We start from the raw sequence: 23,209 nt of genomic DNA, 5'->3' as shown, positions 1-23,209 counted from the left end.
ACATTGTAGCAGCCAATAGTTGGGCATTAGACTTAGACTTCTTTTTATTGATCCCTTGAGCATGACTCCCACAGAAATGGAATTGCGGGTTGCCAGGGTTGTCTGTTGTTCGGTGCAGCTACTGTAGGCTGGCACTGTGGGAAATGGAGCTTGCCAATTCTGGTGTCCAGAGAGCAAAACAAGAGTCAATATATTAGTATTACAATATCTGTGTCTGTGGCAACCATGGACATAGAAAAAAGAAGCTGGTGATATTCGCAGGCTAGATGCAAATAAGCCGCTATGTTTGACGCTGCTGACAGTCACTAACAGTCATGCTGTGTCCACTTGTAATTGGAAATCAGGAACCTCAACTTCTGAGTCAGGCTGTTGTAAGGACAGAAGTGTAAAAGGAACATGTATGTGTATGGATTTGAGAGGGTAACATATAAGGGATCGACTTGAAGTAGAGAGGTGAATGTATTTCAATAAAGTTACAAAAGAGCAAAAAATATAAATTGTCAATATACATAGTGACCATGAATGTGACAGGATGGAGGGCTCTGAAAGAACAGTTACATCTCACTGCCAAAGAGGCCACTTCTTATAGAGTACAACTTTAATTTGTTTTTAATGTGAATAGCTTGTTTCTTACCTTTTTGCATCTCTCTCGTGCTGGTGTAAAATGTAAATGTACACCCTGCTGATGATAAGTAAAGTCTTATATGGTATACCGTCTTGCAACATGCACATAAGGTGTGGGGAAAGCATTGCTCTCACTCGATTGCTTAGCCACTCCTGATCAAAATGAAGGTAGAGTGACATTGATCATTTAAGAGAATATCAACCATTTAATGCATCTCTCAGTAAATCATTAGCACCCACACACTCATCACATATCACTTTCTGAATGAGTTCCGGCAGACAACCACCTAAGCCATGACAAGAAACAGGAAATGAATATCAATATCTGCCTTTAGAGGAAAACAGGTAAATGTGGGAATGTTTCACTGTAAAATGTAATGTTTGTTTCTCTCTGCATTTCTCACAAGCGCAACAATTAGTAAAACATGACATCTCATTTTCTCCACTTAAACATGTTCAATCAAAACATAAAGCACAGGGAATGACACATCCAATGAATCAAACATAATTCAGTAGTCAGCACATTTCATGTCGATAAAACCTAAAATGTCAAATAATTTGATGGCATTCATTTTCAAGTACCATTAAGTAGGTCATGGTTGCTTCTATGCAGTCCATGTGCCTGTAGAGTTCACAATTTAATGTTAAAATTGAATGCAAAGACATTCTGAGAGCACAAAAGGCTTTGATAAAGTAGGCTAAGTATTAAAAATGTTTTTAGTTAATTCACCTTTCAGACCAATGATGCAATAACATAAAAGTTGTCCATTAAAAACTCAAATCTTTTTGATGTCGTGGAAAAGGCATCACATGGCTTATTTCACAACAAGTGCATGAAAGTGCAGCTTTGGTGCTAGCTCCCTTTTAACTTGCAAACAGTCATGTTTTGTCAAGTCAGGAGAAATAACCCGGCTTTATCTGTTCGCCTTAGAGTTTAAAGGTCAAGCCTGAGTCACAAACTCTCAAAGGCTTATCAGTAACCACATTTTAAAGTTAGGAACAGCAAATAAAGCCTTCATTACAACCTGGATTTAGAGAATAAAAGTAGGAAACTGCCATCAGTCTCCCCAGTGGGAATCTTCACTTGTTATTCTATAATCCTTCCGTGGCGTACAGAAAAGGCGATGAGTCTGTGGTAAAGAGAGCTGAGGAGGATGATTGCCCCGACCACCATCCCACAGATGAGGCTGAAGGCCCAGCGGGGTCCCAGGATCGTATAGACCTGGGAGACAAAGATAGGGCCAAATGTCCGCGCTCCACTCCCTGAAGCCGTCAACCACCCCATGTACACACCCTGCAGGAAGAAACAGTAAACATCCACACTCTAGGTTCTCAAAAGATACATGATACACATTTAATACAGTCGTTTTATTAAAGTCTTCTTACCTGAGGTTTGGGTCCAAGGATTTTGGAATACAGCGTGTAGGACATCACGTTGCAGGCTGGGTATCCCACCCCGATGAGGATGTCAGATGAGATGTACTGGGCCAGATGGATGGCAGGAGTATACTGGCACCAGGTCTGCTCATACGGACAGCCTGTTGGCTCCGCAGAGTTGTTGGAGGCAATCGCAGCTTTGGACATCCAGCCGACCAAAGAGTTGTTTTTGAGGTCTGTATTTTGAAAAGAAAAGTTCAACAGTTCAACAGTTATCCAGTGCAACTCTCAGCTATATTATTGCAGTCCCAACAATTGGCCCAACTAAACATCAATATACTAATGTTCCCACAGTAGAAGATTCAAACAAATCTTAAAATATCAATGCCAAAACAGTATTATTTCCATCAAAATGCACACCTGCCCACTGGATTTTAGGGTAATGATTTCCCCATGGAAGCAGAATAAAGAAGCCGCAGAATATAATGGCCAAGCCTGCTAACAGCACAGGACGATCCCCGACCCTGAAAGGAAATCAACTTGATGAACCAAATTTGTTGACGCTGAAATATATTTTTTTATCTAATCCATACATGCATAGGGAAGGGTACCTTTGAGAGGCCACTTTTACAACCAGAAACACCAATATGGATTCAAATCCAATACCGCAGATGATGATGCCATTGTATAACACAGCTTCTTTCCTTGTCCAAGCGAACATGTCCATGGACAACGGGGTGGCAATTCTGGAAAATTACAAAAATATACAGTCAGATTTCGACAAACGTATATAACTGAGTAAAAAGAGGCAGAGGTTACGTAGAAATAAGTGTTATAATCTAACTTGACAGCCTCAGTATTCTACTATGGGGTACGTACGTCTCAAAGACAGCAAAGATGAACATGACGATGAAGAAGAGGGCGTTGGAAGTCAGGACCGCTACGTGATCAATGGGCTCCTCAGTTTCTTCACTAATGTCATCACTGTCTACAGGAAAGGGACGAAGATAATAAAGGCTTGAACCAAAAACAAAGACCAACATCCTGCAACGATAACTACAAATATTGCTTATTTAGTTTCTTTTCGTGACTCTAATTTTATAATAGTATAAGTATCATAGTCACTGTAGTCACACTACCCTCTACACTTGCTGCTGCCAACTTATTAACTGGTTGTACTCTAAATCACAACATTTATTCGGTTTAAAAAAAGGGAGGAGCAAAATAAATACCTTCCGTAATGTAGTTGATGGCTCGGATGTGTCTTCCACTGTCATCAACACGGTGCTCTCTGTTGACAAAATCCCGACATCATAGTCAATCAAAGAAGCATTGAGAAAGGTACAGAAACTGACAGAAGTTAAGCTTAATTGAGTAAATTACATGGGGATCCTAATTAGATGTGCTCAAATTCCCAAATCCACAAAAAAAAAAAAACAACAACAAGGAGACATTTATACACGTGCAGCCTCACCTAAGCACCAAAACAACCAGCAGGATGTTGATGAGGCCAAAAGCTGCAGCCAGCAAAGCAGGAGCGGTGTACATGTTGAGCTGCAGGTCTATGAACTTTACTGTTACACCGTGCTCACCAATGAATGATAGGGCTGCCTGCAGAGCTAACATAAACAAATATGTGCAAGTGTTAAAACAAACAAAGCTTGTTGGGTTTTGTTAATCATATACTCAACTCACATCATCGCTCTCTATACCAGCCTGGTTTACACAGTATGAAGTAAATATAGCCATCCCTACCTGGTCCCAGGATGAAACCCAGGGCCTGACAGGCACTCATGTTTGCCATGGCACCGGTCCTCTCCTTCAGTGATGTAGCTCCAGCCACATAGGACCTCACCACAGCGACATTACCTGCCATAAAAAGACCGAATGAGTTGTGTGACATGGATCACATCATTACATGGTAGCGCAGAGACGTGTGTCAAGCTTATGAGCAAATCAAATGCCTTGACATTAAATGAGGACAGTTATTCACAGGAAGGTATGTTAACAGTTTCAGTAAACATTTTCAGGCCTTCACAAATCACCTGCTCCAAAGCCCACAAAGGCTCTGGACATGAGAATGTGGAACTTGTTATTTGTTCTGGGCAGGTATGCGTAGGCGTAGTAGATATTGGCTGACAGGTTGATGACGATGGAACACACCAGTGGCTCCTTGCGTGGCCGGTGGTTGGACCATAGGCCAAATATGGGTGAGGCCAACATCTGGCCGAGACTGTAGGCTGCCACCACCCATCCCAAGAAGCTGGCATCAGCACTAGGGTCAATCTATAAGAAACATAATCAAAAACAAAACATGTGAAATGATGACCATGTTCTACAGAGGACATATGGCAGCTTGTGGGTCAGGTTGGCTTTAAGCAGTTGATTAACGGAACAGATCGGCTCACACACTAGACGCCTGTTTTGCTGCCAGGGTTCTGTGTGAAATCCATGAGGGAAATCACACCTGGGGCGGCTTCACACCGCCTTTGCTTAGTCTGTGTGAATGACTAAAAAGCCAGCGTTCCTTCACTGCGACGCTGAGTGAGTGAGAATGAGGTTACATTTCTCTAAGGCCACTTTGAGTTTCTTGAAAAGCATACAAATAAAGACAATGTATTATTATTTAATGGAATATATCAATTACATCATCAGAATCAGTCAACAATCTTTTACAAAGAAAATTGTAAGCCAAACGGTACACACCTTTTGCAAATAGGGCCATAGTGATGTGATGACAATAGTGAAACCTGAAAGGAAACATACAAATATGTATGATTTATCTGCTGTCAGAGAAATATTTTACTAAAACACAAGCCAGGAAAAAATAGAGACGCATCATTCACAGTGATGGTAGTTATGCAAAGAAATACTCATTAATATAATCAACTACTACTCTTTTGAATAGCTGGTTAAGATGAAAAAAAGGTTATGTATACATCTCTGACTGCATGGACATAAATGGTAATACTCCTCAATAAAAAGATCTAGACGATGTTTTGTTGATCCAGTGTTCCCCATTAGAGCCTCCATTCGGATACAGGGTAGTTACCAGGTAGTTTCCTTCCTTGATCATTATTCACCAACTTTGCATGGAAGAGACCCTTTTCCCATGCGCACACAACTAGTTTACCCACTAGTGAAGTGTCTCTTCAATGTGCTTTCTACATAAAAATGCCAACATGTCCAACATTCCTGTAGGTCGTGGGCAACCTCACCTACACTGCTGAGAAACATGGTGAAGTACATGACTCGGATAGACCTCCATCGATTCTTGTAATCGTCATCCTGAGAGTCATCACTGCACACAAGATGACAAGAGAATTCAGGTGATTTGAGGTTGGTGATATAAAACAAAAAAAACAATTCACCTCAATTACTCTGAGCTCTTACTTAAGTAAAAGTAGCAATACCACACTGCAGAAATACTCTGTTACGAGTAAAAGTGCTGAATTCAAAATGTACAACAAGTATCAGCATCAAAAATGTACTTAAATACAAAACAAATAAAGTGGAGTAAAAATACAGAGTAGCATACAATGGAAGTACAGTACTTGAGTAACTTTTACTTTCCACCGCTACATATAGTATACAGGTTTAGTTCAGTAACACTGGTTCTTCCACAGCCTGTTTGGTAAACAATTCACTTGTAAAATGAATGTGTATCCCAATGGTTAATTTGTGGAGTTTGTCCTGAACTTTGCACTCACCTGCTTGTATCATCCCTGAGCAATGGAGTGGTATCATCAGGGTCGGCGTGGTGAGACATTTTTGTTTAAAAAAAAACCCAAAACTAAACAAAAACACACAGCCTGTCAAAAAGTATGACGCTGCCCCGGCCTTGGAGATGTAAAACACAGCGTTGCTAAGTCGCCATGTATCCGAGGGTCAGTGAACTGCACACTGCTAACGCTAACTACAACCACAGATAACCGTCTCTGCTAACTGTCACAACTCTTCCGAAAACCTCTCCAAAGCTATCAGCTAATGTTAGCAACTCCAACCAGAATGGTCCATTCTCACATAAAGTTTAGCCTAACCATTACCACAGATAATATCAAGTGGAGTAACGTTAGTTTCCATCCAACGGTGAGGTAAATAAGCCAAAGTACGCCACACAAAAGCTTACAAAACTGGACTATGATAGCAAGCTGAACTCGACCACTGCAGTCTCGTCAAACACGTTTAAAACAGCTAATTCCGGTTAAACATGTCAGAATAAAATGAACAGAATAAAATTCAACGTATTTCTTGTGTATTTTCACTGTGGGCTGTTCATAGCTGAACCAAATAATAAAGTATGTTTATTAATATGGATATTGAGCAGGCTTAAGAACCACCCCTTGTTTTCCTTTTCAACATTGACCAACTACACTCAATTATTTTGAAAGCCAATATCGCACAACATCCGCTCCTTCTGGCGTTTCCCCTTTACCTTGACGCAGCACTCTCACGTGAATTCACAAATCTCATAAACACTACCGACGTCCCTTATTAGCACATCTGACACATCTGTGTTTTATCATTTAAGCCCAAAAACACAACCCAGCAGCCTTATTTTCCTTTTATGATATCATGCCAGGTTTGAAGACAGTCTGTTACAATATACTAAACATGGGGTAAAAGCATATGCCACTTTCAATGTAGAAACAAAAGGGATCCTTTGCCATTGGCCCCCATGCCCATGGTACAAGAATCAAGCAAGATCTGGGGGTCCTTCCACATGATGTTTCGAGTATGAGACACTTCATTTCCTGCATTCTGTTGAATCACTATGCCCCAGTTTCAAAGTCCTCAGCTACTGTCAATATTACGGAAATAAAGAGTCAATACGTGTAAGGCACAGTTGCATCAGTTATATTACAGGTCTAAACATAAGTTCATAGACACATTGACAAAATGTTTGATCGTCAAAGTGATTTGGTTTTGGATGACACAAGAACCCATTGATAAACTGGTAAGTGATGGAATGGGACTAAGTACTCAAGTAGGCTACTTAGTTACAAATTCAGGATAAGCCTTCATTACTTTACTTGAGTACTGTATATCTAACTTTATACCTTGACTCCACTACATGCATACGCGAAAGTGCTTTTACCAGTATAAATGTATGTGCAAGTGAAGTATATATGTATGTGCAAGTGAAGTATCTATGTGCTGTATGTGCATGTGAAGTATATATGTATATGCACGTGAAGTATGTTGGTATGTGCACGTGAAGTATATATGTATGTGCAAGTGAAGTATATATGTATATGTGAAGTGTATATGTGCATGTGAAGTATGTATGTGAATGTGAAGTGTCTATGTATGTGCATGTAAAGTATATCTGTACTGTATGTGCACATGAAGTATGTATGTGCTTGTGAAGTATATATGTGTGTGTATGTGAAGTATGTATGTGAAGTATGTATGTGCATGTGAAGTATATATGTATGTGCTTGTGAAGTATACATGTATGTGTATGTGAAGTATGCATGTGTATGTGAAGTGTGTATGTGAAGTATGTACGTATGTGCACATGAAGTATATATGTATGTGCATGTGAAGTGTATATGTACGTGCAAGTGAAGTATATATGTATATGTGAAGTGTATATGTGCATGTGAAGTGTATATGTATGTGCATGTGAAGTGTATATATACGTGCATGTGAAGTATATATGTATGTGCACGTGAAGTATGTATGTATGCACGTCGGGGTCACCATTTTATAGCAGAACAATGTATTATAAAATAGAAAGGTCTACAAGAAGGAGTCAGCAGAGAGGTCTCACAGCAATCTAGGGGAATTTATTGAATCAAGGTCAACACACTCATCACAGAATTCCAAGTGTCTCTTAACAGGACTTCCCTTCTTATACTGAGGTTTCGTGTGCTGACAACGTTTACACGATCACCTGGTCTTTCCAATGCATGAGTAGGGTCTACTTTGTGTCCAGACGTCATCATACCCAAATATAGTTCTATTATTCTCACAACAGAATGTGTGCTTCTCAGGCCTATGTCCCAAGTACACTGTGACCTTGTCCTGCTATTCACTTTCTCAGTCATGTTTCTTCCACAGCATGTGCACGTGAAGTATATATGTATGTGCAAGTGAAGTGTATATGTATGTGCACGCTAAGTATGTATGTGCATGTGCGTATACATATGCTGTACATAGATGTATGTGGGAGTGAAGTATTCCATTTGGGACTAAAGGGCACCTGAAGCGCATGCTCTCCTTCAAACGTGAAAGTGAAAGTAGATCTGGTAAAAGCCTGGAAAAGCCTGATCGGGTGCGGGAATTTTTTCTCCAAGCCCACTGAGAAATGACACTAAAAAGCCGAAGCTGACTTTATATCCACAGTAGCTCAAGACTTTATCTCAGTTTGTATTCCGTCCCAATTCACTGCGTTATAAGTAACCCACTACCTCGAGTTGCGTGAAGAGTTCGCTCTGGAGTTGACAGCACAATGGGTAGGCCGAATTTTGAATTTGCACCGTTTCTCAATCGCGAAATATGTTCTGCTCTGGTTATTAACTCTCTTTATATTTCAGCCCGGCTGTAAAGAAAGGGGAAACATGTGGAGAGTTATTTCCTTCCTGATGTGTTACGGTTGCTTTGACGCAAGCCTTTTGTCATCATTTGTATTCCTCCCATTTTGCAGATACACGGGTGATGCACATGTGCCTGTGTGTGGCTGCTCTTGGTTCATTGTGTAATTCTGCCTCTGGTAAGTCCCCTTTGACTCTAAGCCTATAGCCTACATCTTCACATTATTATTTTTCATTAACCTTGTATTTTACTCTCTATTCTGTTATTATTGTGTATCTGCTCACTATTTATTTCGATTTATTCACTTTTTATTGTTACTGTTTGTGCTACACCTTAAGTGCTTTCCTATTTGATTCCATTATTCTCATATTTCCACAAATATCTAAAGACAAACATGCTGTAATATAAACTATATAAGAAGACTTATAGATGGGACAGTAGTCTACTTAAGCATTAAAAAGCACTTATTTTGTCTGCTAAGTTCTGTCAGCGAAAACCAAAGAGAATTACCGAAGCAGAAACCTTTATGTTGCCTGTTTCACAGTCTCAGGGGGCGTTGCAGTTGTTGTCCAGTCCTCTGTCACAGTGCGGCGTGGCCACACAACCACATTACCATGCTGGCTCAATCCAACACAAAGTGCAGAGAGTTTGGAGGTGTGTTGGTACCACCCTGGCCACTTTGACTCCCCAGTCATGTATTACCGTGGGAAGAAGTTTGTGGAGGCATCCCAGGAAGCTTCATACGTGGGCCGAGTCTCGTTTGGCTTAAAGGGTGCAGCGTCTGGTGGGCTGAAGGCAGGAGATGTAAGCCTGAGGCTAGAAAATGCCACCATCGAGGATGCAGGGGATTACACCTGTTACGTCAGCAGTGACCTGACTGGTCAGGGTTATGACAGTGCAGTAGTCCGTCTCATTGTGACAGGTAAGTTTCATAAACGCACAAAACTTAATGATTTTAAAATAGATACCTTCAAATGTTTTTCATCGCCCTCCTCCTTCATAGCAAGGGGAACCCCCCCTCTTCTGTCAGCAGCATGGAAAGAAGATAACATGGCGAATATGAGCTGTGAGTCTGAGGGCTGGTTGCCAGAGCCTAGTCTGCGCTGGTCGGATCAAAAGCAGGTTCTTACCCCAAAAAGCCTGACGTACAGCAAGGCCTCTTCAGGTCTTCTCTCAGTCCACAGCTGGCTTCTTGTCCCCAGCTCCACTGAGGTCTCCTGCTCAGTAGGTATCTCGGATGAAGAGCCAAAGGAGGCAAGAGTGCACCTGGAAAAACCTCCTCCACCTGTTGAACAGGGTAAAGAGAACTATTCGCCTATGTGCTTTTACTTAGAGCACAAAAATATTAACTTTTTTTTTTTTTAGTGTCTGGATTGTCAGTGGTTGGATGGGTGCTCTTTGCTTTACTCCTCATAGCCATGTTAGTGTTTGGAGGGCTGTACTTAAAAAAGAGAGGTAAGTGCTTGTTTTTAGATACATTTTATACAAAGAATAGAACAAAACCTATCCTCACAGGGGAATTTCTTAATAATTCTTACCAACATGAATAATGTGAAATCCTGAAAATGTTGTATGTTTCAGGGAAGAAAGCCAAACCTGGAAGTGACCAAATTGACGGTAAGAAGGAGTCACGTTACGGTAAACACATTATTAGCCATGTTAGTGTGACTTAGGGTGCTGTACTTAAAAGAGAGAGGTAAATGCTTGTTTTTAGATACATTTTATATACACATGAATGATATAAGCAGGAAGTGACCGCACTGAGGGTGAGAAGGAGTCACATCACTGTTTCAGCAAAAGTTCATGTTATTCATTCATTATGTACAGTATATTAACCGGGTACTCCAGAAATGTAGTATTTAGCACTTCTGTATATGACTACTGATGAGTCAAGTTTTTAAAGCAGTGGATCCTACATTTTCCACAGTGTCTCATTAGACCCTCTCCGCCCTGTAAACATAATTCTGGTTATTTTGTCAAACTTGGAAAGCTCCCTCTGGGGCAGCTGACAAGGAAACTTAACTTCAAGAGTGCCTCCATAAAATACAAAATAATGTTTATTTGTATATTCTTCCCCAGAGACTGCTAAACTTTTATCAAAAGGTAAGAGTTAAGTCCGTCCCTGTTCATAAACATCGGTTGCTGTAATTCATTTTAATATGAAAATACCATTTTGGGTTAGATTCGATCTTATTCTCTTTTGCAGACGTGATCCAGTCAGCTAGGAAGTACTACGGTAAGCACTTGAGAATTTGTTATGTGCTTTCTTTAACCTGACTTTTTCTGATAACATCCTAATGTTTGACATTTTCAACAGTAAATGTTACACTTGATAAGATGGGAAATCCGTTTCTCACAATCAATGGTGGTCTACTGAGAGACAGCCAGTTTAATTTTCCTGATGGAGAAAAGGTAACCTGTGTCACAGCTATCAAAGGAACACCCGGCTTCTCTTCTGGACAACACTATTGGGAGGTTGCTTTGGGGAAAACAGATTCCTCCATTGGTCTAAAACAGTCCTGGTGGGTAGGAGTTACAAGTGCAACTGCCATCCCTGAGGATGTAGATTTTACTCCAACTACATCAAAAGGTTACTGGTTCCTGTCCTCTTCCCCTCAAAGAGCAGGGAGCCTTCAGTTCAGCACAGACTCAGAAATGTCACTGCCTGTCTCGTTCAGACCACAGACGGTTGGTGTGTATTTGAATTATGATAACGGAACACTTTCCTTTTACAATGTAGAAGATAGTAGTCTCATTTGTAGTTTAACAGCTAGCTTCCAGGGTGAAGTTTTTCCATTCTTCAACCCGGGTAAAGGTGATAAAGCACCTATGGAGATATTATACAGGGAAGAACAGGGTGAATCTGACGTGGGGAACGCTCAAGAGTATGAGTGTTAACATCAACTATAATAAAAACTGCCGTGAGAAAGATGAAAACACAGGATTTCTTCATGTTTTAGCACTGTACTTGTGTCCTGTGTTAAAGGGAAGAGGCTTGGTTTGGGGTTTTTAACATTACCGTTTTAAGCTGTGCGCTAACTTTTAGTCATTCTTTGACTCAAAAAACCCAATTATTTCATGTTTTTTTAAATTTTATTGAAGAAAATTCAGATCCATCTAATCGTTGATTTGCTCAGTGAATGCATTTAGTTCTTGTATTGGACTAAAAGTCCCCTGGTGATGTTATGTAAATTTGTGAGTCATCTGCGTAATTATGGATTTTTGTTGTTTTTTTAATGATCTGAGGATCAACCAGTGGAAGCATGTAGATGTTAAACAGATTTTGTTAAATGTTATTGGGTGGGTTTTAAACCTTCAAACAAATTTGATAGACAGAATGATAGAATGAGCTGAGTAAAAATATACTAACATTAAAACTTATTTCATTTATACCATAATTAGAATGTGTATATCTTATGTAGTTATCTTTGCCTGCCTGGGTTTTCTATAAAATCAAATTTAGGATAAATATGTTGCAATTATTTTATATCTTGTTATAAAGTAAAGATCAGTGGTAATGAATATATTATAAATCATTATAATTACAACTAATTAACTATTATTGATTACAGAGAAGGGATGGGATTAAATAAGCTTAAATTATTTTGTATGTCTTTTTTGTTTGCAATGGTATGACCATTTTGCTTTGTTTTTTTAACATATTGGAAATACGTAAACATTTCAATTAATCACGCTAATATTGTGACTCTTTTAAGGGATTTAAGTTGATATTTGGAATGTATATTACACTTTTTTAAGATTTCTCACCATTTGTTATTATTTGTGTGATTCAAAACTTTATATTACTGTTTGCATCTTGGTGGTTTTGGTCTTGTTACCGTTCTGTGAACACATCACCGATGCAAATATTTCAGAGGTACACATTTAGGTTCCAAGGGGTGCAACACTACAAGCCTGGCTTTGTGCTGCCTTTAATCTCATTGGTCTCGTATAAGGGACTGTAGGTGGACTTGAGCTTATCCAGGACACAGCAGCTTACAACCTGAGTAGGAGAGTTACATTATATAAACTGTCATCTTAAAGTTCTTCTCTTCCTAAATTTAGAATTTAGTTTTAAGATCAATCTCCCGGTACAGTACACAGTACCTATTTCTTGGTGGACAGGTATTTCAATACATTGTGCATATTCAGACATACTTGATGATTATGAGCTGTCCGTCGTTCGGGTTGTCTGGTGCTGATTTTTTGACCTGACTAAAGACCCGTCTGAGTTAAAAGATTTAAATCACCTGTAGAGGGTCGAGTGGAGCTGCACATTAGGTAAATCGGTTGAACCAGGAGGGAGGGATCAACTGGATCTGGATGGCTGGATGAGACTTTGGAACGCTGCTTCTTGGCTGCTGAAAAACTGCAAAACACTGACTTACAAATGGGAACAACTCTGAATGAGGCAGCTTTACTTTAAGCCATGAGTTGATGGACTATAGTCAAGTTTGTTTGTTGTAAATAATTCAACCCGTTTGTGAAGATCTTTTCAATGACTGGGATCAAAATGTACTCTTGTGACTGTCAGCTTTATGAATAAACTCAATCAATGTGGGATTCCGTATTTATTTGTTATTTCTATTTCCTGTTTCACAATGCATTCACAATGTAAAACTCACTTTACAATCCAGTTTAAGAAAACACAGCAAAATGTCATACACTTTAATAAGTACAGGTAGTATTTACACTATATACACCATAACACAATGCTAACTTTGTCACTACTGTATATTTTTCATAGATTAGGAAGTATTTACATTGTGAATAAGACCACAAGTTGATTCTGAAATATTTTTTTTTTAATTCTGATACGCAGTAAATTCGGTAAAGTTCGTCTACGAGCATGGTAGAAGAGGTATGAAAGAACCGCTTCACAGGTGCAATATGGTCCGAGACTTTAAACAATACTTTTTAATACGCTCCACAGTTGGGCGCCATGGATTGGGGACACAATGTCAGTCAATATCAAACACAAACTATACAGGTTCATACATACGTAGTCTATCTGGGAGGACTTTTAAAGATCGGAACCATTGGTATCTTCCTCCAAAGCTTTACACATTTTATGTTTGGTCATCAGCCCGAAACAAACGCTAGACCAAGGACCATTTGCTGGAAAGTATCCTGGTGGTCAAAGCACATACCGCAACCTTGTGGAGTGGTGTCACTCCAGGGACATGTGCTGCATGTCACCTTCTCTCTCCTATATCTCCTGCAGCTCTCCACTGTTAACAATTTAACGAAGGTCGACATAAAAAATAAATCTTTAAAAAAAAAAAAAGCTTTCACTGTTTGAACTCACACTTTCACGTAAACGTTGTCCAACCGCTTAAAAGTACATCTCGAACGGACACTGGGCCTCCCCAACACAGAGTAGGAATAATACTTGCCGCCCATCCGTTTTCTTAGCTTAGTCAGTTTTATAACACTACTTATGACTGTGATGATGAGACTGGGCATGCACCTAACTTCAGGTACTGCACCCAAAGAGAAAAGAAAAGAGAAGCTGCACTCCACATTTTCTCTTCGTTATTATGCTGGTGGTTTATACATGATGGTTTGCGTCCTCTGCCGTGCCTGTGTTTCTCCCCTAGCAGACAGAGGCGGCGCTCTCCCTCCTCCCCTGCTTCTTCAGCAGCTGGATGCGGTTGTGGACATAAAACTTGATAGACCTCCAGTCTCGCTGGTTGCTCACCAGCAGAGGGCAGAGTTCCAGGCAACGCTCACAGTCTGCCTTCGCAGGGACTCGTAGCTCCATGAGGTTTCTCTTTAGGTGAGTCTCCACTGCTACACGCTCGGCCTCTGACCAGGGGCGCTTTAGCACGCCGCGCTTCCCTGTGAGATAGTGGTGAAACAAGGTGTACGTTAATGGGAATAGAATGCATAGGATCTAATATTTTAAGGAAGTGACTGAAGCTTGAGAACTTATAGACGGATATTGGTAAATGGACTTGGATTTTTACTTCCGACAACTCAAAGCGCTCTTTATTACATGCCACAATTATCCATTCACACACATTCATACGCTAATGCCATCTGCTCATTAGGAGATAATCTAATTCTCATTCATACGCATGGCACAGCCTTTGGGAGCTGGGGTTCTTCCGATAAGTGGACAACACGCTCTACCTCCTGAGCCACAGCTGCTTTGACAGATGATTACCTGATTTGGGTGGAATGCATCTTCTCTTATGAACATTGGGAATCGATGGGCTGACTGGAGAGGGATTGGGCGCTCTCTTCTTCCGCGGTGGTCGCCCCGGTCCTTTCTTCTTCACCATCACTTCAGCTTTTTCTTTAACTTCTTCCTTTTCTTCCTCTACCTCTGAATCTGAGAAGGAGTCTGCTGAGTTGCCAGACATTACTGTAGGATAGATTTGAAATGGAGAATACAAACACAAATCAAAATTAAGCATAGAGCTCAACGTTTCAAGAAAAGGGATCAACTGCAGTGCTGTTATTAAACTGCATCTAAAATGTTGTGCTTTACCTCCTAAACAAACAGTGTGGAAAAAGTGGAAAAATTGTTTTTCAGTTTTGAAGGAGTAACTAAAGTAACAGTTCAGACTATCAACCCCCGTATGTTTGCCAACTATAACGATCTTATAGTAATTTTATCTTTTATATGACTAGTGCTTTTATTATTGAGCTGACCCGTTATCTCGTCAAGTACATTTCATTGTACGGCTGACCCTTTGTTGACCTACATACGACTCATGAAGCTTGAAAACTTGAAACATAAAGCTACAGCAACACAGCTACAATGAGCAGCACACTTTCAAGATTAGTGTCAACAATACAGTATGCAACTAAATGTCTCCCCTTCTGTTCTCTGTTATGGCCTTGACCTTTTGGATATAAAATGTCATCACTTCAGCATTGTTATCCTATTTGACATTTGTGTGAATTGTTGTCATAATTAGACTGAAAATGCTTGCGTTGAGGCAAAATATGGGATTTGTGAGGTCACGGTGACCTTGACCTTTAACCTCCAAATTATAATGAGTTCATCCTCAAGTTTCCACCTACCAGACCCACTTAAGCTAACTTATTAACACATTATTGTCTTGTTTATTTAATCATTGACAAAAACAAGAGGGTAAAAAAGGAGACTGGTTAAATTTTATGTGGGATGTGTGCTGGATTATTTCTTGGTCATGTCTATATGGTAACCCAAGATCTGCTAAAGTCTCACAGGAGCAAGGCCTTGGACACAGGGACTTCCTAGAGTTTATGCTGGTAAGCTAGCAACCTCGCGATGGCAATCAGGAAATCTCAGCTCTAGGCTATTCCAGCACATGAAATACTAAAAGGTCAGTTCACTAAGCATAAATCATTTTCCTGTGGTATCCAGCAATGTAGGTAGTTCTGGTTCATTTTAAACACATTTTGAAATGTCTGCTGCTGAGACATCTGTTTCAGAAACACTCTGATCATGGTCGAACATTGTCTTTCTGGAACATTTAACTATTTTCTATCAGAAGTATTGAACCAAAGACTATTAAACCTTGCAGTGTTTTTTGTGAGTCCAATCCATAGTCCATCAGTACTTCCACTTTAAAAATAATGATATAGAGTATGTCGACACTTCATATTATTTTTTTTAAAGATGGTGAATGAACATGGCATGCTCGTGATACCTGCTACCAAGTGGCGTCGACATTTTACCCTGAAGACAGACAACACATGATGTACCACGACTCCTTACCATCCAACTCGAGGCAGATGTGCTGCAGGCTCATTCCTCGGAAAAGCACACCCTCCCTCTCTCCATAAAGAACAACACGACCCACGCGGCCCATCAAGGCCGGATCCCGTATGATAGTGGAGCAGTTCTGTGTCACGTGGTACTCTCGTTCCAGGAATTCCTCCAGCCGTTTGGTGGCTCCACTCTGGCCCTCAGCCTCCTCTAACAGTAGCAGTTGAGTGAATATTGCTACCTGTCGGCGCACACGTGTCGCCGTCAGTGAACCGGGGTTCTTGGCCCCGCTGGATCGTGCCAGGTTCCTCAGAAGGTCGGTGCCTCGGAGTGGTGTGGCAGGAGAGTGGTAGGGCCGGGAGAAGACATAGGGGCTCTCTGGGTCCACACCCACATTGGGGCTGGTTTGAAGGAGTAGGTCCAAGCAGGACTCACAGTGTGGCGGGAGAATAAGTGGCTGGATGCGACCACGCTTGCCCAAAACACTTGCCCGCGGAAGGTTACAGAGGACCTGGCGCTCAAAGGGGGACAGGGTGACTTCCATGCCAGAGGGTGAAGTGATGTTGGAACTGGCCAGGGGGGTGATACGGTTGCGATAGTCCTGGACCGTGAGCTTGGCCACCTCACATTCCCGGTGGCGGTTGTAAAGAATGAGCAGGGAGAGGCTAGAATGGCAGAGAAGGCGCCATGCCTCAGCAGAGTGAGGAGAACGGGTTAGAGAAAGAAAAGAGGAATGCTGCTGGCGGCGGAGGTAGACGACCAAACAGGAGAGGGAAGAGAGTAGCGGTGACATGTGATGTCTCTGTGAGCTGGAAATGACAGAGAGGGAGGAAAAATGCATTTAAAATAGCAGTTGAGACCAAAAGGCACAACCCCAAACCCCAAACAATACCTAATTTGTAATAAGACTACAAAAGGTGTTTCGGAGACAACCGTGCAGAGAAAAAGACAATATTCCAACCACACCTTACAATCTCTCCATTCTTTTCCTCTGGTACAACTTCTTCTCCTTCTCCACTCAGCTCCAGATATTCATCTGGATCAATGTCTGGCTCTGGAGTAGGAGGTGGAACCAGTTCCTCTTGACTTCTCAAGCTCTCCTCCTCCACCTTTTGCTGCTCTTCATGCTTTTCTTCTCTCTTCATCCTCCGACCCCTTCTGGGTGTAGTTGGGGGAGGTGGTGACGGACTCTTAACTCTTGACACCACCGGGGGTGCAGAGCGTTTTGTGCTGGGCGGTGGTAAGCTAGGCCCCTTCTTGGTGGCTGCAGGCTGAGAGGAAGGCGGTGGCGAAAGTGAGAGGGAGAACGAGACGCCGCCCGTGCTTGAGCGTGTGGCCGGCGATTCCCTCTCCCTGGAGAAGAGAGGGGGGGGAGCGGGGTTCGAGGCTGAGGGCTGCGGGGCAGCAAAGGAATGACTGCCGGAGGCGGAGGACGATGAAGGGTTAGGGTGCGAGGCGTTGCCATTTGAAGAGCTGTGTGTGTGCATGTGTGCCATCTCCATGGCTGTTCTGACCTCTGGCTGGTTGGCGTGGTGCTTCTCCAGGTGGCGTGCCAGAGAGCGATAGTGGCGGCCACAGTACGGGCAGTGCTGCCGCCGGCTCACTGTGGCACCGCTGGAGCTGCCAATGTTTATGTTAATATTGTTGTTTATGTTGGTGGTAGGGGGTGTCAGACCGCTGACTGGAGGCTGGGACTGGGATCGGGCAGGTGGTGTGACGGGTGCAGGGTGGGAAAAAGATGAGCAGGGGCGCCCAGGTCCTCTGGCAGAGGTGGGTGCGCTCTTCTTCTTTGAAGTGACCGCTGCGGGCAGCTTGCATTTCTTGCGGCGGCGAAGCATTCGACCCCTTATCTCCTCAATCTCCTCTTCTTCATCGTTATCGTCATCATCGTCGTCTTCCTCCTCTTCATCTTCCTCGCGGTCTGAGTCACTGGGTTCAGAATGGGTGAGTGGGGAGGATGAGGGTGATAATGACCAGGAGGGGGTAAGGTAATCAGAAACAGAGAGGGACAGTGGGTGGGGGCCAGCCTCTTCCTCCTGGTCAGACAGATTTCAAATGAAAACAAACCATGTTAGCTCAACATATAGCCATATCAACAAGATCTACAGTTTTATTACATTTAAAAGTTGCAAATGTTTTTTCCCATTATTGTCAAAAATCAACAAAAAAAAACACACAACTGTTTAACAATACTTCCATATCCGTGCCTCTCAACCCAAAGCCCATTTATTAAGACACTGGACATGTTCACACAATGTTCCCAGTTTGATTCTGGACAGGGTTCTTTGATGCATCTCTCTCTCACTTGTTTCCTGTCTGCTCTAAACTATCGTTATCCAATTAAAAAAGGCATACAATGTCCCAGAACACCACATGATTTTAGCCCCGATTTTCCACTCGGCAACAGTTTTTGGAGGTAACAAAGGCCGCTGAACCTGTCTGAGTCTAAATCCTGCAGTGTGAAAATTGTTTTGACCAGCAACGAGAGCAGCAACGACCTAAAACCAATGAGAGCGCAAGAAATACAAGGCAAGGGAAATATCATGGGGAGCAGTCGCAACACTTTGCAAATCATTCAATCAAAAATAACGTATTGACCTCCAACTTTCTCTGCAGAAGAAAATCCTTGCTTCCCGCACCTCCCCAACCATCAACCATCCTCCATATTCTCTTATTTGGGTTTTTGCTACAAATCAGCGCACAAACTTGGATTGCCAGCTTCTTGCGGACATCCATTTTTGGAGGAAAGAACTCCTGTCTTATGCGGGGTCTCATGCCTTTTACCGTAACACTTCTTTTGTATTTAAATAAAGCCTGGAGACCACACAAACGTGGCGAGAAATCCTCCTAGTGAAATGCCTTGTCACTCATGCACTAAAGATTATACCCCATTATAAGACAGAGTTGTGTAATGTGATTAGTACAGCAATCTGACCACTTTGTAGGTTGTGCAGTGTGTGGGTGAAGTTAGGACCCTTTTTTGCATTATTTATGGCTTCGGATGGTTTTTATGGGACGGACTTGCCAGGTGGTTTGTAACCCGAAGACATCTGAGAAGGTGTCAGTGAAAACTGTTTGGAAAAGGGCAGGGATGTATTAAAAGATACCTGACACGTGATTAGATGAACCATCTGTCTATCATGGGCCGTAGTCAGTCGGCAGAAGAGTGAAAACCCTAAAGCCTTTGGAGCCGTTATGTTCTTTTAATGAAGAAATACTCTCCGGTTCTGATAGAACTGCTGCAGCATCTACGCTAACCTTGTTAAAAACCACTATTGTTTTGAACAAACAGACACCCCTCTTTGTAGTCGTCAACCCCAATGCGTTGGTGGTTTTGAGCTTTTCATGGGTTTGTTGGCATCAGAAAAATACAGAACATCACTAGTTTGTAACAAGTTTACCATTGCATTCTCGCCCCAGTCAGTCAGGCTGTAGTCCACTGTGATCTCCTCCCCTTTGGCGATGTCCCGGATCGCTATGACAACCAATCGCACCTGGGTCCCACAGTGGACTTCTCGAATCCTGCAGTTGGGCGGCGGATGGAAAAGGACAGGTCCCCGAACACCACTCGCTCCCTCCTCCCCCAACTCTGGCACACTGGAAAACATAAAGTGACATGAGCCATGTGGATTCACCAACCCACAAAAGCATCTGAGCGCAATTATCACGGCAAAAGGTCCTCCTTACCAGAGCTGAGTGGGATCAGACAGGTAGTAGGGACTGCCTGGTGGAGGGAGGCGGTCTTCTGCACCCTCTGGGTACTGGCCATCACCTGGGACAGAGTGGAGCGTTTGAATGTAGCACATGTCAACTACCTTATGTTTGAAGATGGAAGGTGGCTCTCCTTCCTACTATACAATGCTAATTACAACTTAGTATACTTGTTGTCCATAAGCACCAGAGTGGATAAAAACACAAATAGCAGGTGGCAAAATATGTGTGTGCTTCTTTATATACCTGGGCTGTAGCTGTGTTCTGACATGCTCTCCTCCTCCTCATCTTCTGTTACATACGCTCGGTCACACACCTTCACAGGTGTCCCCTTCCTTTTTCTCCCACACACTCGCCTGTAAAAACAAATCCAGGGCATTTAGCATGATGATAAGTTCAGACAAAGCAGCGTTCAAGACTGTCTTCTGTAAGTACTGAAAATGAAGCAGTTGAAATGAACAGAGCATGTGATACCTGTGGAAAAGTGGTACTTTGAATTGGAAACACGTAACATTTCTCTAAGGTGGGTGACTCATCCACAACAACAATAAGGTTATGAACTACTTAACTAGTGATAGTGGCAGCAGTGGTGTCGACAGGGTGTCCGTGTGTGTGTGTGTGTGTGTGTGTGTGCATGTGCGTGTGCGTGTTGTTCTTCCACTTGAGAAAAATGAAAAGGTCTTTGATTTGACAAGCAATTAAAACATTTGGAAATTTCGATTTCTGCACAGCCTCAGATATTGCAGGTTTGGGTATAAGGAGTAGAGCAGACCCCAGGCGTATATAAGAAGGCAGAGATATAACTACATTTGAGCTTTTACTTTGATTGTTAATTGAATTATTTATGAGTCTGTTGATTAAAGTTTGACATTGATCAATTCATAATCTAGCCTATACAATGAAAATAGTGTGAAAAATACCCATAATTTGAGAGCTTAAGGGGCGTTAAATGGCTTGTATTGCCCAACCAACAGCCCAGGACTCAAATATATGACATTTACAAATGAAGAAAATGTGACAATCCTCATACTTGAAAAGCTGGAAACAGTTTCCTTGATAATTGACTTTAATGATCCTGAAATATCACCTTTGTTGACAGTATCAGTCATCCAACAACTAATTATTTCTGCACAGCATAACCACACTTTTATCACAGCCCATTTAAAGATGCATTTTTGACAATATAATGATTGCTGCCTGACGACCAAACTGGGCTTTACTCGCCATAATTCAAGAATATAGGATTACCACATCAATGCTAGTTTGTAGCAAATTTACCAGGCAACCCAGGGGTAAATGAGTCCCTGATTTGATATGGTGATCGATGACAATGGCTGAGAAACACAGATTTACTGGAAACAGACAGCTAGTGTTTCAGCTATCATTGTGGTTTTTAATCTAAATATTGGAAATGGCCCCACCCCTTCATGCAATCACGTCAGACTGTACAGATGCATTAACAGAGGGCAGATAATCACAACAAAGCGTCCCCAAAGCATTGGGCCTGGTGACAGTCAACTGTTTTCGGATGCATTTTAGTCATGGTCAGCAACTTTGTTTACTCAAACAAGCCGCGAGTCATGGTGTGCACCAGCTGAGCAGTGTTAAGAGCATAATAACACTGATGAAACGGGCGGTTTGATGAATATTAATGTCGGGGGATCTGCAGAATTTAAAAAAATCTGACATGACAGGGGTTATCAACAAGAGTGCACATCACTTGCCAGCTTCATAGCTGTATATTAAGATTCCTGTTGGGTGCATGCTAACATGCTAAACCAAAGCTAGCCTGTTAGCTTCCAGCAGCTAACTTATATCCGGTCAAAACATCCAAAAATAAAAGGCTGCAGATTAAATGAGAGCTGAGGTGGGCTACGGGGCCACGGAACCACACGGGACACAGCGGCTGCAACCAAAAAACAAAGAAAAAGCACTTCCTCTGTTCCGTTTTTTACAATTATAACGCTGAAATCATGCACGCGAATAAAGGCTTTCTCGTTAACTAAACAAACGTGCACGCTCGCAGCGCGTGCGTCTCGGGCTCCTGCATTTTCGCTCACAAAATCCCGGTAAAACAACCCTCGCGCAGGTACAAACCACAGACCGGCTGTGTTCACTCACCCCCGCGGCGGCGGCGGTTTGCTCCCATCCCCGTCGCTGTCGAGGGTCGGTGGCTCCCGGTAGTCAAAAGGCGACCGTACATTCTCCGCCATTAGGACTGCCTTCCCTACCTCTCGCGCTCGCGCTCCGGTATATTGCTACAACGCGCATGTGCACAACATCCTTTGGGGTTCTTAATGTTAAAATGGGGTGCATCCATGGCTGTATAGGGTGCAACCACCTCCGAGGAAAATAAAGACCTTCAGCTTCAAGTGTATGCATTGACTTAAAATGCAGTATTGTAGCTTCCAGTATGGTGTGTTATCGTTCATGCATCCACGTGAAAGTGCAGACAAATCAATGATCAGTTAATTAAGTAGACATGTTTCAGATTGAAGTGAAGACTACAGAGGCCCATTTTCTTTTAAAGGAAAATATAGGAAAGATAAAATACTTTTCTTACATTTTCCAGAGCTATAATATACACAATACCAACAATATATTTCTAAATACGTTATTAAAGGTTGAATATGTAGAATTGTCTTAAAAGCTATATATATATAAAATACAGAATGAAAGTATTGCTTTTCCGTTTAGTGTGAATTAATATTTTTTTTAAAAGCCAATAGCAGTAGCCCGGGTTGTCTGTTGTTGGGGGCAGCTACAGCTGAGTGACCGGAGACGGGCAAAAAACAGAGTCAATATAGGCCAAGCACTCACTCCATGGACTGAGATAAAGGAGTTCAACAGCATTAAAACACACGCCCAAATGGCTACGTTTCTCCTTGATCGGTAAGCTAACTTTCATGTTTACTTAGCTGTAACGGCTAACAGTAACTGTCAGTCAAACTCCTTCAATAATTGTTTTTATGGTGTGATTTTCCGGAGGGGACGGGTTCAACAGGCTCAAACAGACTCTGGTCTCTTGTTGGCTGCTGGGCCGGGTCTGACCAACCTGGCAACCCGACTGCTGGAATTATTTTTTGTTGTTGCGACTACAATCTTGAGACACTAGATGGAGCTGTTTTGCTCATTCTCCATATTCAACCTTTAAGTAGGCTGTTTCAGATTGAAGTGAAGCCTACAGAAGCACTTTTTTTAATGGGGAAAAATATAAACATTACTTTTCCTACATGTTCCGGTGCTATAATA

The 23,209-nt window shown here is 42.0% G+C and overlaps 3 protein-coding genes across 3 annotated transcripts; 1 reads left to right on the top strand and 2 right to left on the bottom strand.

Annotated features, from left to right (window-relative positions):
• Window positions 1–901: 901 nt before the first annotated feature.
• mfsd8 (major facilitator superfamily domain containing 8) lies at window positions 902–6,147 on the bottom strand. Its single transcript, XM_083937513.1, has 12 exons — window positions 5,712–6,147; window positions 5,220–5,302; window positions 4,708–4,751; window positions 4,047–4,287; window positions 3,757–3,870; window positions 3,476–3,620; window positions 3,234–3,292; window positions 2,881–2,989; window positions 2,613–2,747; window positions 2,422–2,525; window positions 2,011–2,237; window positions 902–1,918 (listed from the first exon to the last, which is right to left on the bottom strand). Exons 1-12 carry the CDS (start codon window positions 5,768–5,770, stop codon window positions 1,712–1,714), a joined length of 1,527 nt encoding a protein of 508 aa, XP_083793639.1. The 5' UTR covers window positions 5,771–6,147; the 3' UTR covers window positions 902–1,711.
• A 2,136-nt stretch (window positions 6,148–8,283) lies between these two features.
• On the top strand, window positions 8,284–13,069 carry LOC310964468 (butyrophilin subfamily 1 member A1-like). The gene is made up of 9 exons (XM_083937597.1): window positions 8,284–8,462; window positions 8,654–8,719; window positions 9,086–9,463; window positions 9,545–9,838; window positions 9,907–9,996; window positions 10,123–10,158; window positions 10,621–10,644; window positions 10,748–10,777; window positions 10,859–13,069. The coding sequence occupies exons 1-9, from the start codon at window positions 8,459–8,461 to the stop codon at window positions 11,437–11,439; spliced, it is 1,503 nt and encodes a 500-aa protein (XP_083793723.1). The 5' UTR covers window positions 8,284–8,458; the 3' UTR covers window positions 11,440–13,069.
• A 111-nt stretch (window positions 13,070–13,180) lies between these two features.
• Window positions 13,181–22,194, bottom strand: LOC310964336 (uncharacterized protein). Its single transcript, XM_083937424.1, has 8 exons — window positions 22,079–22,194; window positions 20,204–20,313; window positions 19,934–20,018; window positions 19,648–19,843; window positions 17,213–18,282; window positions 16,256–17,055; window positions 14,711–14,911; window positions 13,181–14,382 (listed from the first exon to the last, which is right to left on the bottom strand). The coding sequence occupies exons 1-8, from the start codon at window positions 22,168–22,170 to the stop codon at window positions 14,138–14,140; spliced, it is 2,799 nt and encodes a 932-aa protein (XP_083793550.1). The 5' UTR covers window positions 22,171–22,194; the 3' UTR covers window positions 13,181–14,137.
• Window positions 22,195–23,209: the final 1,015 nt, after the last annotated feature.

The sequence above is a fragment of the Echiichthys vipera genome, assembly GCF_963691815.1.
Source record: "Echiichthys vipera genome assembly, chromosome: 22".
In the NCBI taxonomy this organism is placed as follows: Eukaryota; Metazoa; Chordata; class Actinopteri; order Perciformes; family Trachinidae; genus Echiichthys; species Echiichthys vipera.
This window is presented reverse-complemented; position numbering and strand designations above follow the sequence as displayed.

Coding starts and splice junctions, on each gene's coding strand:
- mfsd8 (XM_083937513.1), bottom strand. CDS start 5,770: ATGTCTCACCACGCCGACCCTGATGATACCACTCCATTGCTCAGGGAT. Junction 4,752..5,219: donor CATGTTTCTCAGCAGTGTAG/GTGAGGTTGCCC, acceptor GTTTCCTTTCAG/GTTTCACTATTGTCATCACA. Junction 3,871..4,046: donor CTTTGTGGGCTTTGGAGCAG/GTGATTTGTGAA, acceptor TTTTTATGGCAG/GTAATGTCGCTGTGGTGAGG.
- LOC310964468 (XM_083937597.1), top strand. Junction 10,645..10,747: donor TGCTAAACTTTTATCAAAAG/GTAAGAGTTAAG, acceptor TCTCTTTTGCAG/ACGTGATCCAGTCAGCTAGG. Junction 10,778..10,858: donor GTCAGCTAGGAAGTACTACG/GTAAGCACTTGA, acceptor CATTTTCAACAG/TAAATGTTACACTTGATAAG.
- LOC310964336 (XM_083937424.1), bottom strand. CDS start 22,170: ATGGCGGAGAATGTACGGTCGCCTTTTGACTACCGGGAGCCACCGACC. Junction 20,314..22,078: donor AAACCGCCGCCGCCGCGGGG/GTGAGTGAACAC, acceptor TTGTTTTTACAG/GCGAGTGTGTGGGAGAAAAA. Junction 20,019..20,203: donor AGAACACAGCTACAGCCCAG/GTATATAAAGAA, acceptor ACTCTGTCCCAG/GTGATGGCCAGTACCCAGAG.